This window comes from Panulirus ornatus, chromosome 12 (genome assembly GCF_036320965.1).
Source record: "Panulirus ornatus isolate Po-2019 chromosome 12, ASM3632096v1, whole genome shotgun sequence".
Taxonomy (NCBI): Eukaryota; Metazoa; Arthropoda; class Malacostraca; order Decapoda; family Palinuridae; genus Panulirus; species Panulirus ornatus.
In genome coordinates this window covers 49,379,951-49,400,013 of record NC_092235.1, presented here as the reverse complement: position 1 = coordinate 49,400,013, position 20,063 = coordinate 49,379,951, and the positions used below count along the sequence as shown (strand labels likewise).

Genomic DNA, 20,063 nt, shown 5'->3' with positions numbered 1-20,063 from the left:
TAAGTTTCTGAGTTAACTGGTACAATGCTATTAACAACAGAACATTCTCCGTAATCAAACGTTTTTTTCCAACTCGTCCGAAAGCATAGAAAGTCGCTGGACTAATCTTGCTGGAAGGTGCAACTCGCTAACGAATGTGAAACAGATATACATACCCATAGTATGATTAACATTGTGGACATAGGGATATTCGAAACTGGATGAATTCGATCCATCACATTTAAATGGGAACTTAGAAATAAATCATAAACTGATTAGATTATATAATGATGGAGGGTAAGATAAGGAACATGGGGAAAATGCTGGTGAAATCTTTTTATTAAGAATCGTCAGACCCTCGTGTGATGCATGATATAGGTATATAAGAAGAGTTCATGGGATGGACTAGTTACAGACGACCTCCTGGTCTATAACGGGGTTGTCTTCGTGAACTTCACAGAGTCAGTAAAGTGGAAAACAAATTATGTGTAACAAGTGAGAGAATAAGACACGATATGGCAAGAATGTTATATACGGAAGTGTTGACAATAAGGATGAGTGAAACGCGGGAAGAGTTTGGGAACATAAGTGCTAGTGTAGCAGAAAAGATGTGAAATGAATAGAGGAGTAGTTTGGAAGGATGAAATTGCGTGGTGATGAACATGAGGATAATGAAAGAGAATCAGGTGATATGCATGATGACAATACAGCGTACATGAAATTGTGTGGCACTTGAGAAAGCATAAGATAATACTGAATACTTAGGAGAAAACAGACTTTAAAAAAAATTGCGAGAGCCAGTGCAAGAGGTTAGATGAGGGCATAACTGTTCAAGGTCTAATTCACTAAACTGGGAGACCATGGATTCAGAGAGGTAAAGAAACTTCTGCATGAGTAACTAGTCTTAATAATTTGAGACGTGAGTGGCCAGTCCTGCATACCCGAGATATCCATTACGTAAGTGCAAATTCATCTGGCGAGAAGTTACTGGGATTGTCACAGAGGGAAGATTACGTGATTACTTGAAGGACGAGGCCATCCACTTAAAAAAGGTGTCATTTATTGCCTATGGGAGGCCATTCCGTGGAAGTCTTGTCACTCTCGGCGCCTAAAGAAAGAGGTTATTCACTCAATACCTGAGGGAGGCAGTCATTCACCGTGGGTCGTGTCACACAGTACCTGAGAGAGGCGGTTATGGAGGAGACAATTTGGCTGATGAGACGGTTCAGGTTGTGGTAGGTGGGTCTGGTGACGCCCAGATTCTTGTGACACAGTTCGTAGATGGCCTCATTGTCCACCATGAAGGCCACGTCGCAGTGCTCCATAGACGTATGTGTCGTCAGGATGGAGTTGTAAGGCTCCACCATCGCTGTGGATACCTGCAGATGAACTTACATCGTTTTAACATGTCGGGACTCAATCTCGAAGGACTAAAACAATCTTTATCAACGTCTGTATCACTTCTTGACAATATACTGCGTCCTCAGGCTAAGAAAAGCATAATCTATCTTGTATATCTTTTGTGAAAATATGCCACTCGAGCATAGATTATTCTGTCTGTGTGTGGGTCAAAAAGCAAGAGTCAGTGTTCAATTACATGTAAAGTTTTGGTCTCTCAATATCCCTTAGATTTTCACGCGACTGAAAATTCTGTAATTGAACTTTGCGAAATTAAATTCTGGGAACGATTCCTTCCCTACTGATCTCTTCATCCCAGCTTGGGTCACCATGTCTGCCATGTGAGCTTGACTTCGACAACAGGAACTGTGGATGGGCGAACGTTATGTAATATATTTGATATGTTATGATACTGTATCATGTTGAGGGATTACCACTATTTTCTAAATCACGTGGAATGTTTGATAAAAGGTAAAATACCACATGAAACACATTCGGCAGCTGCCTTGGTTATTCTTATGATTAATTCAATGTCTGCGAAGAATCAAAAGAAAGACTGTTATCAATCTCCCACCACAAGAAAACCTTCAGCAGGAAAATCACAGGACGTAGTGTTATCACAGCTGCAGTTCCAGGTTCCATAAACCAGGGCCTCTGAGAGGAGGTGCAGGGGATAAATCGTACCCAGGCCATGGAATTTCCTGGGATCTCAGAAAATGCAGAAAATCAACAAGGCACTCCATTCCACCCCTGTCTCATCTTCCATACCCTTTTTTGGCCCAACACTTCATGGCATGAACCATAGTAGATAAGAGTAGGATGACTAATGGATAAGGGAAGGGGGCCCGAAAGAAACTTTGTACCCCCTGATATAATTCATCTCATGGTCCCTGCCGTATACCTTCCGCTAGCTATTGCAGTATTAGTTTAGTATCATATTCCTACTTCTAAAGATAATTTTGTCCCCCCAAAAGCTATATCTTAAGGTCACAAACACAGTCTCCTTGTTACAGTCAGCGAACACACATGTTAATAGACTCCACGCTGCATAACGCCATCATATAATATGTTTCCGCTTGATACCTCAACTTTTCTGTTTGTGATCCTGCGTGTTCTTTGTTCGGGAAGCAAAATGTCGTTAAAGGTTTCCCCCGATACTGTGCATTATTTTCATTATCATCATTATTATCATTATTATCATTACTATTATTATTATTATTATTATCATTATTATTATTATAAGTATTGATTATTATTATTATTATTATTATTATTATTAGTATTATTATCATTACTATTGTTGTTGGCTGCCTCGTATCAGGCAGAAAAGAATATATCAAACGAAGAAACTGTTGAATGAAAGGACAAATAAGTTCTATAATTCAATCTGAAATCATTAGCATCTTAAGTTGAAACCTCCCTGAATATATCGTTCATTTACCTTTGTGAAGAAAAACCGACATAAATCTTGTGTACATCTTCTCACACAAATATGAGGGTAAGGCCAATACATAATGTTTATAAGAATCTCCAGGTATAAAACTGGAGAGTGAAAGCTAGTTTCGTAACGTTGGGGCAGGTCATTCGAGTTCTTGAAGCAGTCAGGCCACTCACACGGGCAGTATCCCTGGAGGTTCTTCGTATAAAGTAATTCATGACCACGAGCAGGTGAAGGGGCTGGCACTGCTAGTCTTCACTGTCCAAAGCTTTAGAATCATGTACCGTGCACTTGTATATGTAACTGTAATTTTTACTACGGAGAGCAATGGCTTGGTAAAACTTTATATGTGCTTAACTGAGAGGAATGTATTATTTTTCTATATGTATTGATATATATTACAATAGCTATGTACATGATATCTGGAAGGTTGTTCTCTCAACTCGCCTGAGGTGCAGGGTAGATGGCGAACTCGAGCTTGGTCTTCTTGCCGTAGTCGACTGAGAGGTGTTCCAGGAGCAGGGAGGTGAAGCCGGAGCCAGTGCCGCCGCCGAAGGAATGGAACACGAGGAATCCCTGGTGCCGGAGGGTCGAGGAGCGGGGTAAACAAAGTACTTTGCTTGTCATATTACATCAAAAGCGTAAATTACGACTACAGCATTTACAAACATAGGTGCTGTATTTTACATCACTATTTGGCTGAGATCATGAGTAAGTATAACATTTGTTGTTCACTTGAACACACACACACACACACACACACACGTACAATTATATAAAATAAGCAGGCATGGTACATGAGTGTAAAACCCTCTCCCCGTAACACACAAATAGTCATCATAGTCACAAATGGGTTAAGGTCACCACTATTGTGCTGCAACACGCCACTCTCAGAAGCATTTAGACTCCTGGCTGAATGTGTTTGCATATGATACCATGGTCGTGATTGAAGTGAAGAGCTAAGAGGATCACATGAACTTTCAGCATAACTTCGGGGACCTAGACAAACTCTAGACAGTTTATTTCGTCCATAACCTGTCGCTAGAGTTCGATATTGAAAGAATAGCAAAGGAGACAAACTGTCTGCTAGCATACATTCGAACAGCATACAAGTAGATGGAAAAATAGATCTTCAGCAACCTGTTCATTCCCTACATTAGGCAAAAACTAGAATGTGCTTCTCGAGTTTGGTCACCGAATTCACAATAGCACAAAAAGATAATAGGGAAGGTCCAGAGGAGGGTAATGATGATGGTTACAGGAAAAGATAGAGGTTTTGAATTTGCCTACAGTGAAAGATACGAGTGAAGTGTGACCTGATCACAACCTTTAAGTTTCAAAACCAATTCGATGGCCTAGACAGTGAACAGGTATTTGAAAGCTGCAGGGATAAAGCAACTAGACGCCATAGCATGAAATCACACACACACACACACACACACACACACACACACACACACACACATACATACACACACACAGACACACACACACATCATATCAATGTTTATAGGTACTCTGCACCCTCTGTATTACATAATGCAAATTTTCTATCAAAGCTCAATACAAAGATTTCTTTGAAAAGTAGAAAAAAAAAGCGAAAGAAGCCACGGTACACATTTGAGAAACAAAATCGACTTTCGAGAAGAGTTTTTAAGATTAGGTGTACACAGATCTGCTATCTCAGTCATACCTGAAGGCTGGAAGCCTGGTCAGTCATTCTTCGAATCTGCTCGAGGGTGACGTCGATCATCTCTTTGCCGATGGTGTAATGGCCCCGAGCAAAGTTATTGGCAGCGTCCTCCTTTCCCGTGATGAGCTGCAGTGGGTGGTACATGCTACGGTAAGTCCCCGTCCGGATCTCGTCTGTCAGGGGAGGAGGAACATGGCTGTCTGAGATTCGCTACCATCACGATGGATTACTTACCGCATAAAACGATGACGCAGATATCAGGGACCGAGTGGTTGATATTTGAAACACGATGACGGATTGCAATGATGGCGTTGATGAGTTATCTCCTGGACCACCATGGCTACATCCTTGTATTTAGGTAACTGAACCATTGGAGTTAGATGGCTGATAAAACGGCTCAATTCACTAATTCAATTCTGGTGATTCTGCAGCTAATCCCACGTCTCACTAAACCTATATCATTCATATTTTCCTTGCGCAAGGTCTTTCGAATACTTTTCCAGCTCAAAGTAAACAAAGCGAATAACCTCTTCGATTCAGAAGCGAGTGTACCTCCGAACTAGCTTCGATTTTTGCACGCCTATTTCGTATCTGTTTGGAAACGTAGTCTTTTCTTTCCTCTTGAAAGCATGTCGCGGTGCAGCCTATCCTTAACAAGGACGGCGCTCGCTCTAAGCCTTCCAATTATTGCCCCATTGCTTTCACATCTGTTATCTCTAAAGTCATTGAAATTCTCCTTGACTCTTCATTTCTCAAAGACTTAGAATTCTATTCCCTTCTCTTCTTTAAGTACAAGACTGACATTATCTGTACCTACCTACGTAATTACATAAAAAGTTAAAGGAATCTCTCCTTGAGTCAGATGTTTATTATACTTTCTAGTAACGGTAATCTTAGTTCCTTATTTCTTCTACTATTCCCTTCTCTTCAAGCACAAGACTGACATTATTTGTACCTACCTACGTAACTACATAAAAAGTTAAAGAAATCTCTCCTTGAGTCAGCTGCTTATTTTTCTATTCTAGTAACACTAATCTTAATTCCTTGTTTCTTCTGCTATCAACACAGCCTTGAAAGGTTTCGGTAGCCTGTTGCTTTTAGCATTCATTTTGTGTTCCTTTGTCTCTAGTTTTCACCATGAAAAGGAAATTCTGAGGGACTTCAGGTGTTTGCTAAATAGTTGTTCAAACATAAACTCTAGGTGGTTTATCCCATGACTATGCTCAAGGTCGTGTCCATAGTTTGTAACGTCCTGCTCATAAAACTTAGGTTTTTGTTGAAGTAAAGTTGTGGGTAGAGCAGGAAGGTGTTTTGCGTGTTGCGTGTGGAGGGGCGAGTGTCTGGAGGGTGGGTTGCCGGCAGGAAATAATCCACCACGGAAAAAAGTATTTTTTTGTCTATACTTCAGAAACCAGTGTGGTTACTGTGTCTACATTTGTTGGCTAAGTTTGCGTGCTTGTGTTTTATGAATATTTTATGTGAGCGTGTGGTTATGAAAGTATGTGTAACTCTCTCTCTCTCTCTCTCTCTCTCTCTCTCTCTCTCTCTCTCTCTCTCTCTCTCTCTCTCTCTCTCAAAGTTACCCATGTTCTGTTAATCCTACATTATCTATTCAGAGACCCATCCCATTTCAGGGTTCTACTTTCAATGCAACGGTCACTCTTTCCATTGCCATATCTCCCTTGCTAAGCTCCAGATTTTTCACTTCCGTCACGTTTTAACAACACATTCATTTTGAAAAAAGTACTCCGTTTTTTTTGCCTTATAGTGGCCCTCATATAGACCTGTCTCGCTTAAACCTCACACTCATCATTGTTTAAAACACCATACTCGCTTAAATACCACAGTCCACATTCGCTTAAACACCACACTCTACCACATTTTCTAACGACCCTCATCGCATTTCAAGATTTTCAGTTTCGTTTCCTTTTATGATGATCACTTTTCGAACCTTTTCTTATCTGAGCATCCACATCCACCGTCCTGACTGATGGTATGGTTCAGAGGCGACATGCTGAACCCTCTCTATCTGATGACATACGAACGAAATCCACCAGTTGATTCCTTGCTTGCAGACGTCACTTCTACACGTTATGTTGATACATTCTTCAGTTTGTAAGTTGATATAGCTGCCCATTTGTCGATCTATTTTATAAACCTTTCATGATATCATTCTGGACTTCAGCTATAGCTTTTATTTCTCGATATACAAATATCCTTCCCACCGTTACAGATTATATATATATATATATATATATATATATATATATATATATATATATATATATATATATATATATATATATATATATATATACAAACAGTGGAAAATGACCTGCATTATATCTTGCAACCAAAGGTCTTGAAAATATCTGAAATCCTACCGTAAATATGAGCCCAGCAAGGACAGTTTCTAAAGTATATCAATATCATCAACAATTCATCAATCATAAACGGTGAGGATGAGATCAATGTTCACAAAGTATAATTCATAACTCTGAACACAGAAAACACATCATAACTTAACTGTTATAGAAGAGTTAGAAGAATGCTTGTAAAGTACTGTACATGACAACTAACATATTACGGTAGCACAGAGACCTAAGAGCGTATTTGTAGAGCACCGAATGACTAGCCTATCACAGCAAGTGATGGCCAAGCTTACGGTGACTTACTAGATAGATTGGGTTAGAGGACTATAATTACATGGGTAAATAACTCGACGTCATACCAATGACAGTGGGCTCCAAGTCCACGAAGACTGCGCGAGGCACATGAAGGCCGCTTTCCATCTCGCTGAAGAAGGTGTTGAAGGAGTCGGTACCATAACCTATCGTGTCGTCAGAGGGCATAAGGCCATCAGGGGTGATGCCATGTTCGAGGCAGTAGAGCTCCCAGCAGGCGTTGCCTATCTGGACGCCAGCCTGGCCCACGTGGATGCTCATACACTCACGCTGGTGACAGAGGTATAGAAAGGCATGATTATGTGGTTAATAGGTGTACCGACAGTGCCTATCTCAGTTGCTGGCGCACTCCTTCCCTGGCGCTCAATAGTTGCCAGATTAAGCGCCTCACCTCTTGGTGTATTACACAGAAATAAGTTAGAAAAGTCTAAGCCTGGTTAGAGTAATCTAGTTATCTTGGGAAAGATTTAGCTAATAAGTAAAGACAAGACCAGTCGACAACAAAGAATTTGATGAAGGCACTGTTTTGTGTATATCGTACTAAAAGATTTATATTTTACATTTGGATTACTCTGTAATTCTCACAGGAAACGTAAAACCACAAGGACGTTAAAGCGTCTGGGACGGATATGCGCACCACAACACTGGGAAACAGTTGCGCACCTTAAGGACACAAGAAAGTGTAGCTTAATTATAATCATTCTAGTACGTCTCGTTGGAATGCCGTTTCAGGGCTATGTCTTGATAAACCTTGCGGTAACCCATAAATGCCGCAGCATGCACAGAGGAGCACATGCCTTACTTATCTTGATTACCTTTGCAAACACGCGCACACACACACACACACACACACACACACACACACACACCTGTTGTCAAGGTCCCATCTTGGGAGAAAAGTATAAGATACAAAAAGCCTGTCGCAATTATAATCATCATAATTGGATCCAAGGATAAGATGATATTTAGCAAGCTATTTCTTATGTGCTACATAGAGCTAATAGAGAAGGTCCAGAGGAGGGCAACAAAAACTGTATCAGGACAATGAAAGCTGTGCTACAGAGAAAAGCTTGGGGGCCTTAAATTTGCCCACCGCTTAGGGGGAATGAGTGAAATGTGACCTGATAACAACCTCTACGTTTTTAAACTTGAGTGATGATGGCGACAGTAGATGATTCATCGAAAGGGATATGGTCAGAAAACCAAAGGACATAACATGAAATTTAGAAACGTTAATGAAAAAAAAATAGTATGGTGCTTTTTTGGTATAAGGGTGATGGATGAATGAAGTAGACTGAATCAAAAAGTACTAAAGGCGGACAGCATACAGAAGCTTAAAATGTTGCTTGATAGTAGAGAATGTTCAAGAGGGTAACACTTCCTCCTGGTACAATACATATAGATACTATCAACATACCTATACTGGCCAGCTTATATTTACACATCTTTAGTCTTTCATATTTCAAGGTAATCATACCCTTTTGCACAATACACATATACAAAAAAGTGTATGTGTGCATTCATACTCACATACATATGGGCAAAATGTACACTTATATAAGGTTGCACTTAATCACCCCTTGACAGTAGTACATACAGTCTCCCACACGGTGATTCTCTACACTGCGTGACCCATTGGTATCCACCCTCTTCTGAAGTTCTGGATACGGATCCACATTTTTCCATTCTGATCTCATGAATGCATTAATATGTACAAATCGGGAATTCCAAAGCAAGTGTTATCAGCAGAAGTTTTTCAATCTTATGGCGTTGCATACTGATGTTATCTCTTATGCTCAGTGTACCTGCGTGAGAGAAGTCACGAACATTCTAAGACATATTCCTTGCATTTGATTCATTCCAAGGGACTCGGACAACGGTTGCTCTCAGCGAACGATCAGCGGACGAAGTCTACGTCAGTATACAACTGTGGGGCGCAAAGTCATTGCTAAATACCCTGTCGTTGGGAGTGGCCATAGCCAAAATGAATGAGATATATTCGGTTGGATTAAAGATGAATTATTTGTATGGCATTTTGGAAGTTAGCAGAGAAATGGAATATTATATTTCATTTGCACGGTAGAAGGGAAAGGTCGATACAAGACAGCATTTCAAGAGAAATCGAATGTAAATTAGTAGCAGTGGGAGTTATTCATAAGGACTTACGGCATTATTTTCAGTCTGGGTGGGTTTTGTAGCATCTGGGTCGATGAGTAGGGTATGAGGAGTTATCATGGCCGTCATGATATTTATTTATGAACAGTCGGACCGAAGTTCTCACGCGAAGGTCTCACACACTGCCAACCCACAGACTCGTTCGGCTGTATTACGCATATGCTCGTAACCATCACGAGGCCAGTTAAGAGTTTAACATATATACAGTAGCTTTAACAGAATGATTCGTGGGGAATATGTGTGTCGTCGTAAGGCTATAAAGGATTGGATCTTACAAATGTCTTTAGATTATCGAGTGATGAACGAAATGAATGTCTGTCTTCAAGATACTTCGAACGCAGCTTTTCATCGTATTCTTTGTGGAAGGACCCTGTAAGCAACATGTCACATTTTGTGGAAAACCGATCTCATCCATTCATTCTTTCCCCTTTCCTCTGAACCAAGATTTTATGGTCTTATCAGCAATCTTGTGTTAACCATAAGCCAGGCTCAAGTTAAAAGAGCTCCATTCATAGATCATCAACTTCTGGGCTTCCGTGAGTTTTGATATTACTGAATTTCGCAAAACCCTTGAAGGATGCTCGTGGAAGCCTTGGGTTCTGGGGAACCTCAGTTGTAAACCACTGGTCTAAGCAGAGGCTCTACCCAGTTACGCCGCTGCAAGACGAAACAATTTCTTTTTAAGCAGATCCTACCCTTATATCACCAAATACATTTCATATACAAAGATCAGCAGCTGGATATATTCAACTAATCAGTAAAGGAAAAAAGAGAATCAAATCGTATGTATACCGTACTTTCAATTGATTTTTTCCTAGCTATTTGTGAGAAATCTAAGGAAATAATTCATAGCCTTACATTTTAAGCAACAAGTAAAACTGTTCAGTGACGATGGCTTCCGCCATTAGTGAAAGCAAAACACAAAGAAATTCAAGCACCAACAGACTACTGGGCCCTTTAGACGTTGTTTGTGATAGTGGAAGATGTAAGAAACTCACAGATTAGTGTGGCGGGAGTACAAAGACATACAACTATATCATTGAAGTCCAACATAAGTTAGTATGGGAGTGTCTTGAAGGTACATGCAACTTGATCGTTAGTGCAGAACCCTTTTAGGTCAGGTGCAGATACGAACCATGGTTCTCAAGGATCGTACCTTCGTGCTCAGGGGGTTGAGACGACACAGCCCAAACTCCTAAGCTTGTGTATGTTCTATATCTCTTCTCCATCGCTTTTATGTCAACACAGTAATTAACCATTGCAGGAATAAGATAACTTTCCTTAATAGGAGCGGCAGATAGAGAATATGACTTCATCTGACCGGACTGGTGTTCAATAGGGACACTGCGGCAATATATATCAGAATTCACAATTTGAATTGGGTGTGGTGCCTTCTTTAGCATATGATCCTTAGACCTATGTTGCTGCTGTCAGAAAGCAGTACATAACTCCCTTCAGTATGTAGTTGATTCCCTTATGTTTGAGATTAAACGACTGGAAAAATGTATACAGATCAACCATCTCTGAGTGCATTTCTTTCATTGGCCTTGTTTATGCATGAATTCTGATGCGAAACCATTTGGGACAAAAAGCTTTATTCATCTAATTAGTATCATTCTAGTCTGGTATTACTAGAGGCGTTTTAACTACAAAGCTAGGAACTGAAATTAGTTTGGTCAAAAAAGAGCAAGCAGATCGTCACGCAACAAAGATGATCTGGCTCAGTTGACCCAAGAGGACCTGCTGTCTCAGAGTTGCACTTTAAAGGCGAATTATTCAAAGGATATGAGAGGTGATCAACAGCTGATTGGAAGAGAATTCCTGCAGTTCCCTTTGTACTCACATCGTTACGTCTTTTGAAAAGTAAAAGTTTCGGACAGTGAGACCTGATACTGAATTTCTTGATACTGGATTTTGGAAGGGGATCACAAAGGACGTCTTGTGCATATTGGGTGATATTGGGGCATCAGGAGTCACAAAACGAAGTCCATTGTTTATTTTTGGCCAGACGGCCTTGGTGTGGCGGCACGTTCCTATCTTTCCGCGGGATCAGCACGTCCGTCCCCATTGTAATGCAGGGCGAGTTATGATGAGGGAAGGTATGCGAGTGAACCTGCAAATCCTAATTAGGGAATGAAAAGATACATGTCTGCGATAAAGTAATAGATTAGTAGGCTAAAAGTTTATACAAGCCGACCTACATTCGCTACGGGTACAGGACTAGGATTATAGAGCAAGTTATACGATAAATGAGTTACAAAAGAAGCCACAGTGTAGAGGAAAATATTAGACAAGATAGGTACTGACGAGCCAGAGGTCCAGAGGAGAGGACATTATTAATCGTTCCGTCGTCGTTATCACCGTCCAAGCAATTGTATAAATGCTGCGCTGTTGTCGTCGTAAGCGGCCCGTTGCCGAAGACTGCCTAGTTAGGTAGAGGGAAGAAGGAGGAAAAACTCATCACAGAACCTACACCATTCACCTTTGTACTCTTTAACTCTCATTCCAAAACTTCACCTTCCCCTGTTCAACTCCTTCTTTTCCTATAAGCCACGCTATGGAATATGAAAAACAAAAGATTAATGAAGGGGGATTGGGACGAGATGCGTGCATATCCCCATATGTTTGTGAATGGAAAACCTAACAAGAATTTCGCGATGTTCCCCATGTCGTTGTGAACGGAAAATTAAGCAACAATTACGCGAAGAAATACTTCGATTATTTCAAACAATCAATTTATTCAGCCGTACACTCCTGATTGAGCTAATACGAAGATCTTTGATTTTTTTTTTATAGTCTTTAATATTCTAGTGTCGGCGGATTTTGCTTCTGTTAAAACTTTTCAACCACAGTTCCGATGAATTGATACTGCACTAGGCACTCGGTTGCCTAAAGCTAACACGCTTGCCATATCAGTCTATTTCTCTCTCTCTCTTGCTCTCTTGCTCAGATGCTAATACGGTATGTTTAGTGCGTTCGCAAACAGAATTCTCATCACGACAAAAGACACGAGTAGTTTGGCTTGGCAACTACTGTACCCTATTAGTACGTGATTAGGTGTGCTTTGTGCTGGAGTCTTCTCCAAGTAACACGAAACACGATCAGCAGTGAAGCAAATTTACACACGCAACTCCAGTGTGTATTTCACTAGGCTTACTACTGGTGGGTGATCTTCCCTCCTCTACGACTTACCTCTGATCCTCCTCTCTCGGGGATTTTGGTAAAACGTTTTTTTCCGCAGATCTCGACCTCTCCAAAGCATTCAACAGGGCGGCATGCGTAATTAATTGAAACCACAACCCCCTACCTACATGTACCGGGCCCGCCCCACAGACCTTTCCGGGGTTTCTCCCGGATGCTTTATATGGCTTGGCTTAGCCCATGGCAACACGTCACTCCCTGAATACCACATCGTTCCAGTTCCGTTTGTTCCGTGCACGCCCTACACCCTCCCCTATGTTCAGGCCGAGAGCCTGAGTATGATGTGATATGATATAATATAGAATAGTACAAGAGTCAAGACATGCGTCAGGTCCCGAGACAGGGGCCCCCAGGCGTGGCTAGAGGGCGGCACCTTGCACCTCCCGCACTAATACAATATTCACGACCATTGATTCAAACCATTTCATTATTTTCCCGTAACTCTCTCTCTCTCTCTCTCTCTCTCTCTCTCTCTCTCTCTCTCTCTCTCTCTCTCTCTCTCTCTGTTATCACAAACACTTCCCTGAGGAGATATTCATTTTTTCCGGATTCAAGAATATAAGAATTAGCGAACATAGAGAAAGGATTGGTTTGGGAGTGAGAATTCTTCATATGCATCTTCCATCACACTACTACCACCTGCTTCACCTTTTCATCGATAAAGCTGTTTTTGTGATACGTGTTTACACAAGTGTTCCCTCATCGTTTTCAGGTGTCCCCCTCACCGTACTCAGGCATTCCCTCATCGTTTTCAGGTGTCCCCTCACTGTACTCAGGTGTTCCCTCAGCGTTTTCAGATGTCCCCTCACCGTACTCAGGCATTCCCTCATCGTTTTCAGGTGTCCCCCTCACCGTACTCAGGCATTCCCTCATCGTTTTCAGGTGTCCCCTCACCGTACTCAGGCATTCTTTCATCGTTTTCAGGTGTCCCCTTACTGTACTCAGGTGTTCCCTCATCGTTTTCAGGTGCCCCCTCACTGTACTCAGGTGTTCCTTCATCGTTTTCAGGTGTCCCCTCACTGTACTCAGGTGTTCCCTCATCGTATTCAGGTGTCCCCTTCACTGTACTCAGGTGTTCGCTCATCGCACTTAGGTGTTTTCTCTCATCTTACTCGAAGGGTCAAGTCAACGTACCCAAGTGATTCACTTTCCACAAAAACATAAATATCAATACATTCAGTGGACCAAACACTCATTAAAAGGGGTTAGACAACACAATAAGGTAACATATCATAGCTCTCAAACGGTTGTGTCAGTGTGCAAGGACGATTAAGTTCTTGTACTTCTAGGGTTCGGTTCCACACCCCGTGGGAAATCGATTCTAGAAATACATTCTTGTTAACGTGACAGTAACTTTGCATGTAGTTTATTGTAACATGTTATGTCGGTCAGTACAAACTTGCATGTAGGTTGGCACATTCTCCCAAAATATATTCTTTTTCTTTTATGTTAAAGGCTCCAGTCACGGACAAAAGTCAACATCAAGGTAGCTTATGGAGTACAACGCAGGACACACACACACACACACACACACACACACACACCAGTACCAGCAAAATATCCGTCAAGTAGAATTCATATAGGATATGATGCAGAGGTAAATATGGGGGCCATACGCCGTTCCAGTGTATATGTGTTTCTAGCCATCTCTGGTTCTTTAGCTCTCAGTGCGTCAGCGAAAAGACGAGACAAACGTAAACAGGGACGACCGTAGCGGCATCAAGCCCAACAGTTCATGAATGCTGACCCAGCAGAACATGTCCAGAATGTGTGGAGTATGAGATCGACCTTCCCCTCTCCAGGCGAGAGGGGAATCTCTCTTCTTAAACAGGTACAGTATATATGATGTAATGTTTTCTTAACTCTTCAGAATTCCCAGTTTCGTATCTTGACGAAGAGGGCAAGAGCGAAAAAGCCTCAGATGGTTTCAAAAACGAGTGGTAAGCGATTGGCGAATCAGCCATGTTAGAGAGAATTTTAGACCACTTGCACCTTAGAGGTTGGTGGCTTGCATCGTGGATAAGAGTTGTCGTGGCACTTCGTAGTGTCGATGACTTACCCACTCTCTTTAAATAGCCTTTGTTTTGTCGAGTAGAATATCATAGGCTGTAATTGTACCCTTATTCTCTATTGAATTCAGTAGACCAAGAACGAGGAAGGCTCTTTGACCTATGTACTAATCACATCACTTCCGACAAACGACCACTGACAGTGACATAGCACACGTAGTTTACTGATGATCTGAACGATTGTAACCATGGCATGACACTGGAGCCTGCAGTACACGTAGCTCCCTAGTGGTACACACGGAGCTCTCGTTCGCACCCAGAGGACTTGACTGTGCCATTCCTCTTTCAACTCTACAATTACCGGAGTGATCACAGGAGGAATAACATGATATCAAAATAATAATAAGGACTATGATATCAAAACTGGTGTACTCTGTGAGGTCAAAATAACTCTCTAAAACGAGGTGGCATACAGAGAGAGAGAGAGAGAGAGAGAGAGAGAGAGAGAGAGAGAGAGAGAGAGAGAGAGAGAGAGAGAGAGACCAGGATAGGAATTCAATGTGACCGAGATCGCATTCGCGATCGAAGTGGCCTACGAAACCAAGAACGAGACAACATACGAGACATGAGAATGTAGACGAGACAGATGATGTTACTAAGAAGCGGAGACGTCTCACCCGAGGCTATGATAACACCAGAGACTAAGACGATGTTTGAAAGATCAGAATAACACACGATTATACGATGAGACCAGAATAACATAGGATAACCTGATCAGGCCAGAATAACATAGGATTCCCTTGTGGAACCATGATAACACAGGATAGCTAGATGAAACGAGGATAACAAAGGATGACCTTATGAGACCAGTCTAACTCAGGATAACAAAAGGATAACCTGATGAGACCAGGACAACACAGGAAACATTGATAGGATGCGAAAGTCCTCCATAGGAAGGAGCAGTCCACAAAAATGCTCTGCTCATGACGGTGTCATCGACGTACAACACTAACCACCGAGTCATTAACGCGCAATGGTAATGAGTGCTGACAGCGTGAAGGGCGGTGGTGGAGGGAAGGGTGTAGCCCCCCCCCCCCTCCTCCCCACAGCGAACCAACAACCCTACCTTATCGGCAATCATTACAACCTCGGGTGCCCCTTGCCACCCACGGTCGACCTCGGTCTAGAGGAAGGTGCTACACTACCTATTGTGATGCTTATGTAGACCTATATACGACCTCATACTAGCTTAATGAATTACACAGTGCAACGTGTGTGTGTGTGTGTGTGTGTGTGTGTGTGTGTGTGTGTGCACGCGCGCGCGAAAGGCTTGTTTGGGGGGTAGTAGGGTGACAGTAAGCCTGATATTGGCACCGTTCAACAGTAACCTTGATTTTGCCATTTTTTTTACGGTAGTGAAGGGCGAGGAAATGTCTTTTTTAGACTTTCTTAATCTTTTTTTCCCCATGTGTGTTTGGGTGGCGATATTGGGGGGGGTGGGGCGACGTGGGTTGAAAGCAGATGAGCACACATATACAGACAAACTCGCTCCTATATTGGTACTTCAGCAGACATTACTATCAGCTGTCCGTGCGCTGAAAAATACATTCTCAAAAGCATGCATAGAAACTTTTCAACCTGAGGAAATGTCCATAGAACTACTTAAAATGAGCATATTACTAAGGGGAGAAAATGATGCAAATATGTGGCCAGGGAACTACATAACTACGTATGTGGAGTTATACCTGCTTACACACACACACACACACACACACACACACACATGTGGAAGAAAAATATCCTGCACACTCAGAATAAGAAATCTAATTTCCACACACACACACACACACAAGCTTACATGGAAGGAAAATAATCAGTGGGAGCGATGCGGAGGATGCGTTTAAAACAAAACAAAACAAAACAAAAAACAACGAAAAATTAGTACAAGTCAAAATTTGTCTTGCGGAATATGAACTCTGGCAAGGCATTCAAGGTCGTACAAGGTGCAATAAGAATTTTCGCTTGATGTTTCCTTAGCCACGAATAGAAGCTCAGTTGACTGACTGTACGGTAAGGAAACAGACGCACTCCTACACTACGCCGGTATAAAGAATGATACGACCATTATATAGTGTGCATTCAAGTACAGGTACAGGTCCACGGTAGCATATTACTTGAGAATTACAGCAAAGTTCTTATTCTGTAACTTCATACGCTTATCTACTACCTTACTATAGCTACAAATAGCAAAATAGTTACTAGAGCTACAAATAGCAAAAATTACCATTTTAGCGGTTTGACGAAGGCCTGGCCGGGTTAAGTGCTGCTGGACGGACGCTGAACCTGAGGGCGGCGGCAGGTGCTTAGGTGGCAGAGGTCGCGGGAGCTGCGTGATGGTGCTCTCACGACGCCCGGCCCAGCAGTGACGCCCGCCCCTTCCACAGGATCGACCCGCGGTTCTCCTACTGCTACTACGACGCTAAGCTAATGCTTATGGTGACGTCAGTCTCACTAGCTAAGGGTGCTCTACCGCTCAGTACTGCCAGCTGTGTCTTTCACCAGTGGTGGGAACTGCACCGCCTAGTACTACCATCCATGTCGTCCCCCACTAGTGGTTATGGTGACGTCTCACCAGTGGCGGGATCTCTCACAGCCATAGGATACCAACCTTATTTTACATTTTTGTGAGTCACAATAAAAAGAAAGAACAGTTAAAACGTATGGAAAAAATTTGAATTAGAGTTTTTCCTCTTAAAGTTTGAGGCTGACTTTGTGCGTAACACTGAACATAACATTTGACCTATGACTACGGTTGTTGTATTTATGTTTGCCCTTCCGCAAAACCCCTCTTTATCTAATAATTTCACTAGAAATCATATCTGAAGACCACTATCATTATGGATATGTCAGCATTATAACTATCTTATCCTCATACAGCATTTTTTGTACTCCTTTTACTTTAAGGACACACTGCTGGACTTGGAGAAGGAAACATAGTGGGGTTTAGTGACTGTCATCATTTTTAGTTACAGATTAAATCTACATCACAAATATTGGTCAACAAATCGCCATTCCCCTTCATCTCTTCTTTCACAAAAGTCCTCCACATTTACGAAACTGTTACGTTAACTATAATGGTTCTTACAGGCCACACAGATGACAAATATATCTTAAGTCTACATCAATGTATTTGTTATTTACATCTACAACCAACATTTATCAAATATGTACACTCAAGTTATCGAAAAGACTTACTTTATGGTCCCGAACATAAGATATTTCCACAGCGAATCTGCTCTTCAGTGAAGAATAGTCTTGCATGCTATCGGACGTGGCGGGAGTCTGTTCCCTGGGAGACTTCGAGATGTATATGCCTACTGACCTGAATGACCCGATTTTCGCTGCAGTCAGCAACTGCTTTATGTTGCTTCCCATTCTACTGTGAGCGGTAGCGCAAATGGATTGTTAAGGTCACGAAAGATCTTTGACTAAAGACGACGACGTTCCCCGTTGAGGCACGGCTCTGTGGCACGAACCAGTCAGGACCTCACAGTGCTTCTCTCCCGAGCATGTCATATTGTTACCCTGAGGCTCTGCTGATCAGGTTCACTTAAGAGGGAAAATATTTCACAACCTCTCGCACATCCCCGAACCTGCTTCTGGCCATGGTATGTACTGTATATGATTCTCTAATAGGACTGTATGGCTCCAATAGTTGCACATGTTCCCGTCAATATCTGCAACTAGATGTCTGTCCGTACCAACGCTTTTTCTGTATATTCTTAGTGGCTTTTGTTATCATATCCTAGAAATCATCACTTCTCTCTTTGCCCTCAGAATGCGATACTTCATAACTGACACTCCTTGGGGAACTCCTGAAGTGTAACTTTCCAAGCGCCCGTCTGGGTACATTGCAGAGGCAATTACCGTCCCCTCGTTGACACCCGACATTAAACTAAATATTCTCTATGTCTGGCTTTTCCTACGTGCATGTAGAGCACAAATATATTCATATTTGTGCAGTAACATATTTGAAGAATATTCTGTTGTCTTAATACCGGTAAAGTACCGGTAAAGTACTTCGCACGCAGGGACAATTCTTTGTTCCTTCGGGTCTTTCCCAAGGAAATAGATTCAAGTTTCATATATATATATATACATAAACTGTCAGGTCTACATTACTAAACATTTCTTTCCTCAAACTTCTTGTGGGTCATATATCTATTGACCTTTCCCTGTTGTGCTCTTATCTTTCCTGGAGTCTTAAATTGGTCCTTACTGCAGACCGCTGCCGGCTGCCCGCGACAGGGTCGCTGTCGCAAAATCAATCAAAATCAGGTCGCTCACGAATAGCCTTGGGCGACGTTAGGTCGCAGTGTCCCACGGCGACATGGGAAAGGCAAATACTAACTCCCCCTCAGTACGTAAAATCATGGCTTGAAGGGCAGGGGATCCGGCGTGTGGTATCATACAAGGAGGTATCTCTCTTGCGTTCCTCTAAGTCAGCATCTTGGCATTACACTGTTAGCAAGATAAGGAAATATCTTTGATACAGTGGATTGTCTTGCATATTTTGCTACGACAAGCACAACTATGGATCACTCTTGGTGTGAGGTGGGCCAGAATTACACAGTAGTTCGATGCGCAGAATGACAAGGATGAGTTAAATGAGATGAATCTTAAATTCGAGGAAGATTTGACATGTGGAATAGAATGTCTGAAGCAGAGCGGGTCGGGGCAAGATCACAGGTGCCGTCAGGTGTTGTTAATATGGTTAACAAACATAGCTACCGTGATGTACGCTGGTAACGATGGCGGAAGTGTAACATTAACATGACAGCAGGCAAATGAAAGTATTAGAGTGTAGCCTAGAAATGTATAGAAAAAAAAAATATCAGAAAAGTTAAGTAATATACCCCCAAAAAATCCTAGTAACACAATATCAGACAGAAACTCTTATTTGTTTATTTCTTTTAGGCATAACATTCCATCAGAGAAAAAAAGATGTAACAATTATGTGTGGACATTACGAACACAGGGTGAGGAGCCATGACAAACAAAATAACCAAGGAGTGGCTACGACTGCAACACAAGATAATTGAGGCAGAACTAGAGAATGATCAGCTGACAATCTCCCTCCTACAGATCGCACGCGAGATAAGCACGCTGACATGACACTGGAAAGCGCACGCCAGATATCCAACACTTCACACTTTCCCTGAAATCATCCGCTCTCATCATCGTGGACCCAGTTTTGGCACCTCAAAAAAAATGTAGTAATCAAGGAGCTATCGACAGACAATGGACTAAGTCTTGCAGCAACGCAAAGAACAAGGAATGAAGAGAAAAATTCCAGAGAAATCAGAGTAACAGGCAAGCGCTGGTGCCGTTCGTCGGAACGAAGTTATCAGGTGATCAGCGCTTCTCCCCCCCCCCATTCCAACCACCCTGTGACCAGGTCCCCCAGCACACTGACATTTGCCTCC

The 20,063-nt window shown here is 42.1% G+C and overlaps 1 protein-coding gene across 1 annotated transcript in view; it reads right to left on the bottom strand.

Moving 5' to 3' along the window:
* Window positions 1-20,063, bottom strand: part of LOC139752044 (tubulin alpha chain-like) — a 73,177-nt gene that overhangs the window by 27,271 nt on the left and 25,843 nt on the right. The window contains exons 6-9 of the mRNA XM_071667859.1: window positions 7,240-7,462; window positions 4,509-4,681; window positions 3,263-3,391; window positions 1,159-1,358 (exon numbers count right to left, since the gene is read on the bottom strand). Of these exons, the coding sequence (XP_071523960.1) occupies window positions 1,159-1,358; window positions 3,263-3,391; window positions 4,509-4,681; window positions 7,240-7,462 (725 nt within the window). The remainder of the gene's footprint in view (window positions 1-1,158; window positions 1,359-3,262; window positions 3,392-4,508; window positions 4,682-7,239; window positions 7,463-20,063) is intronic.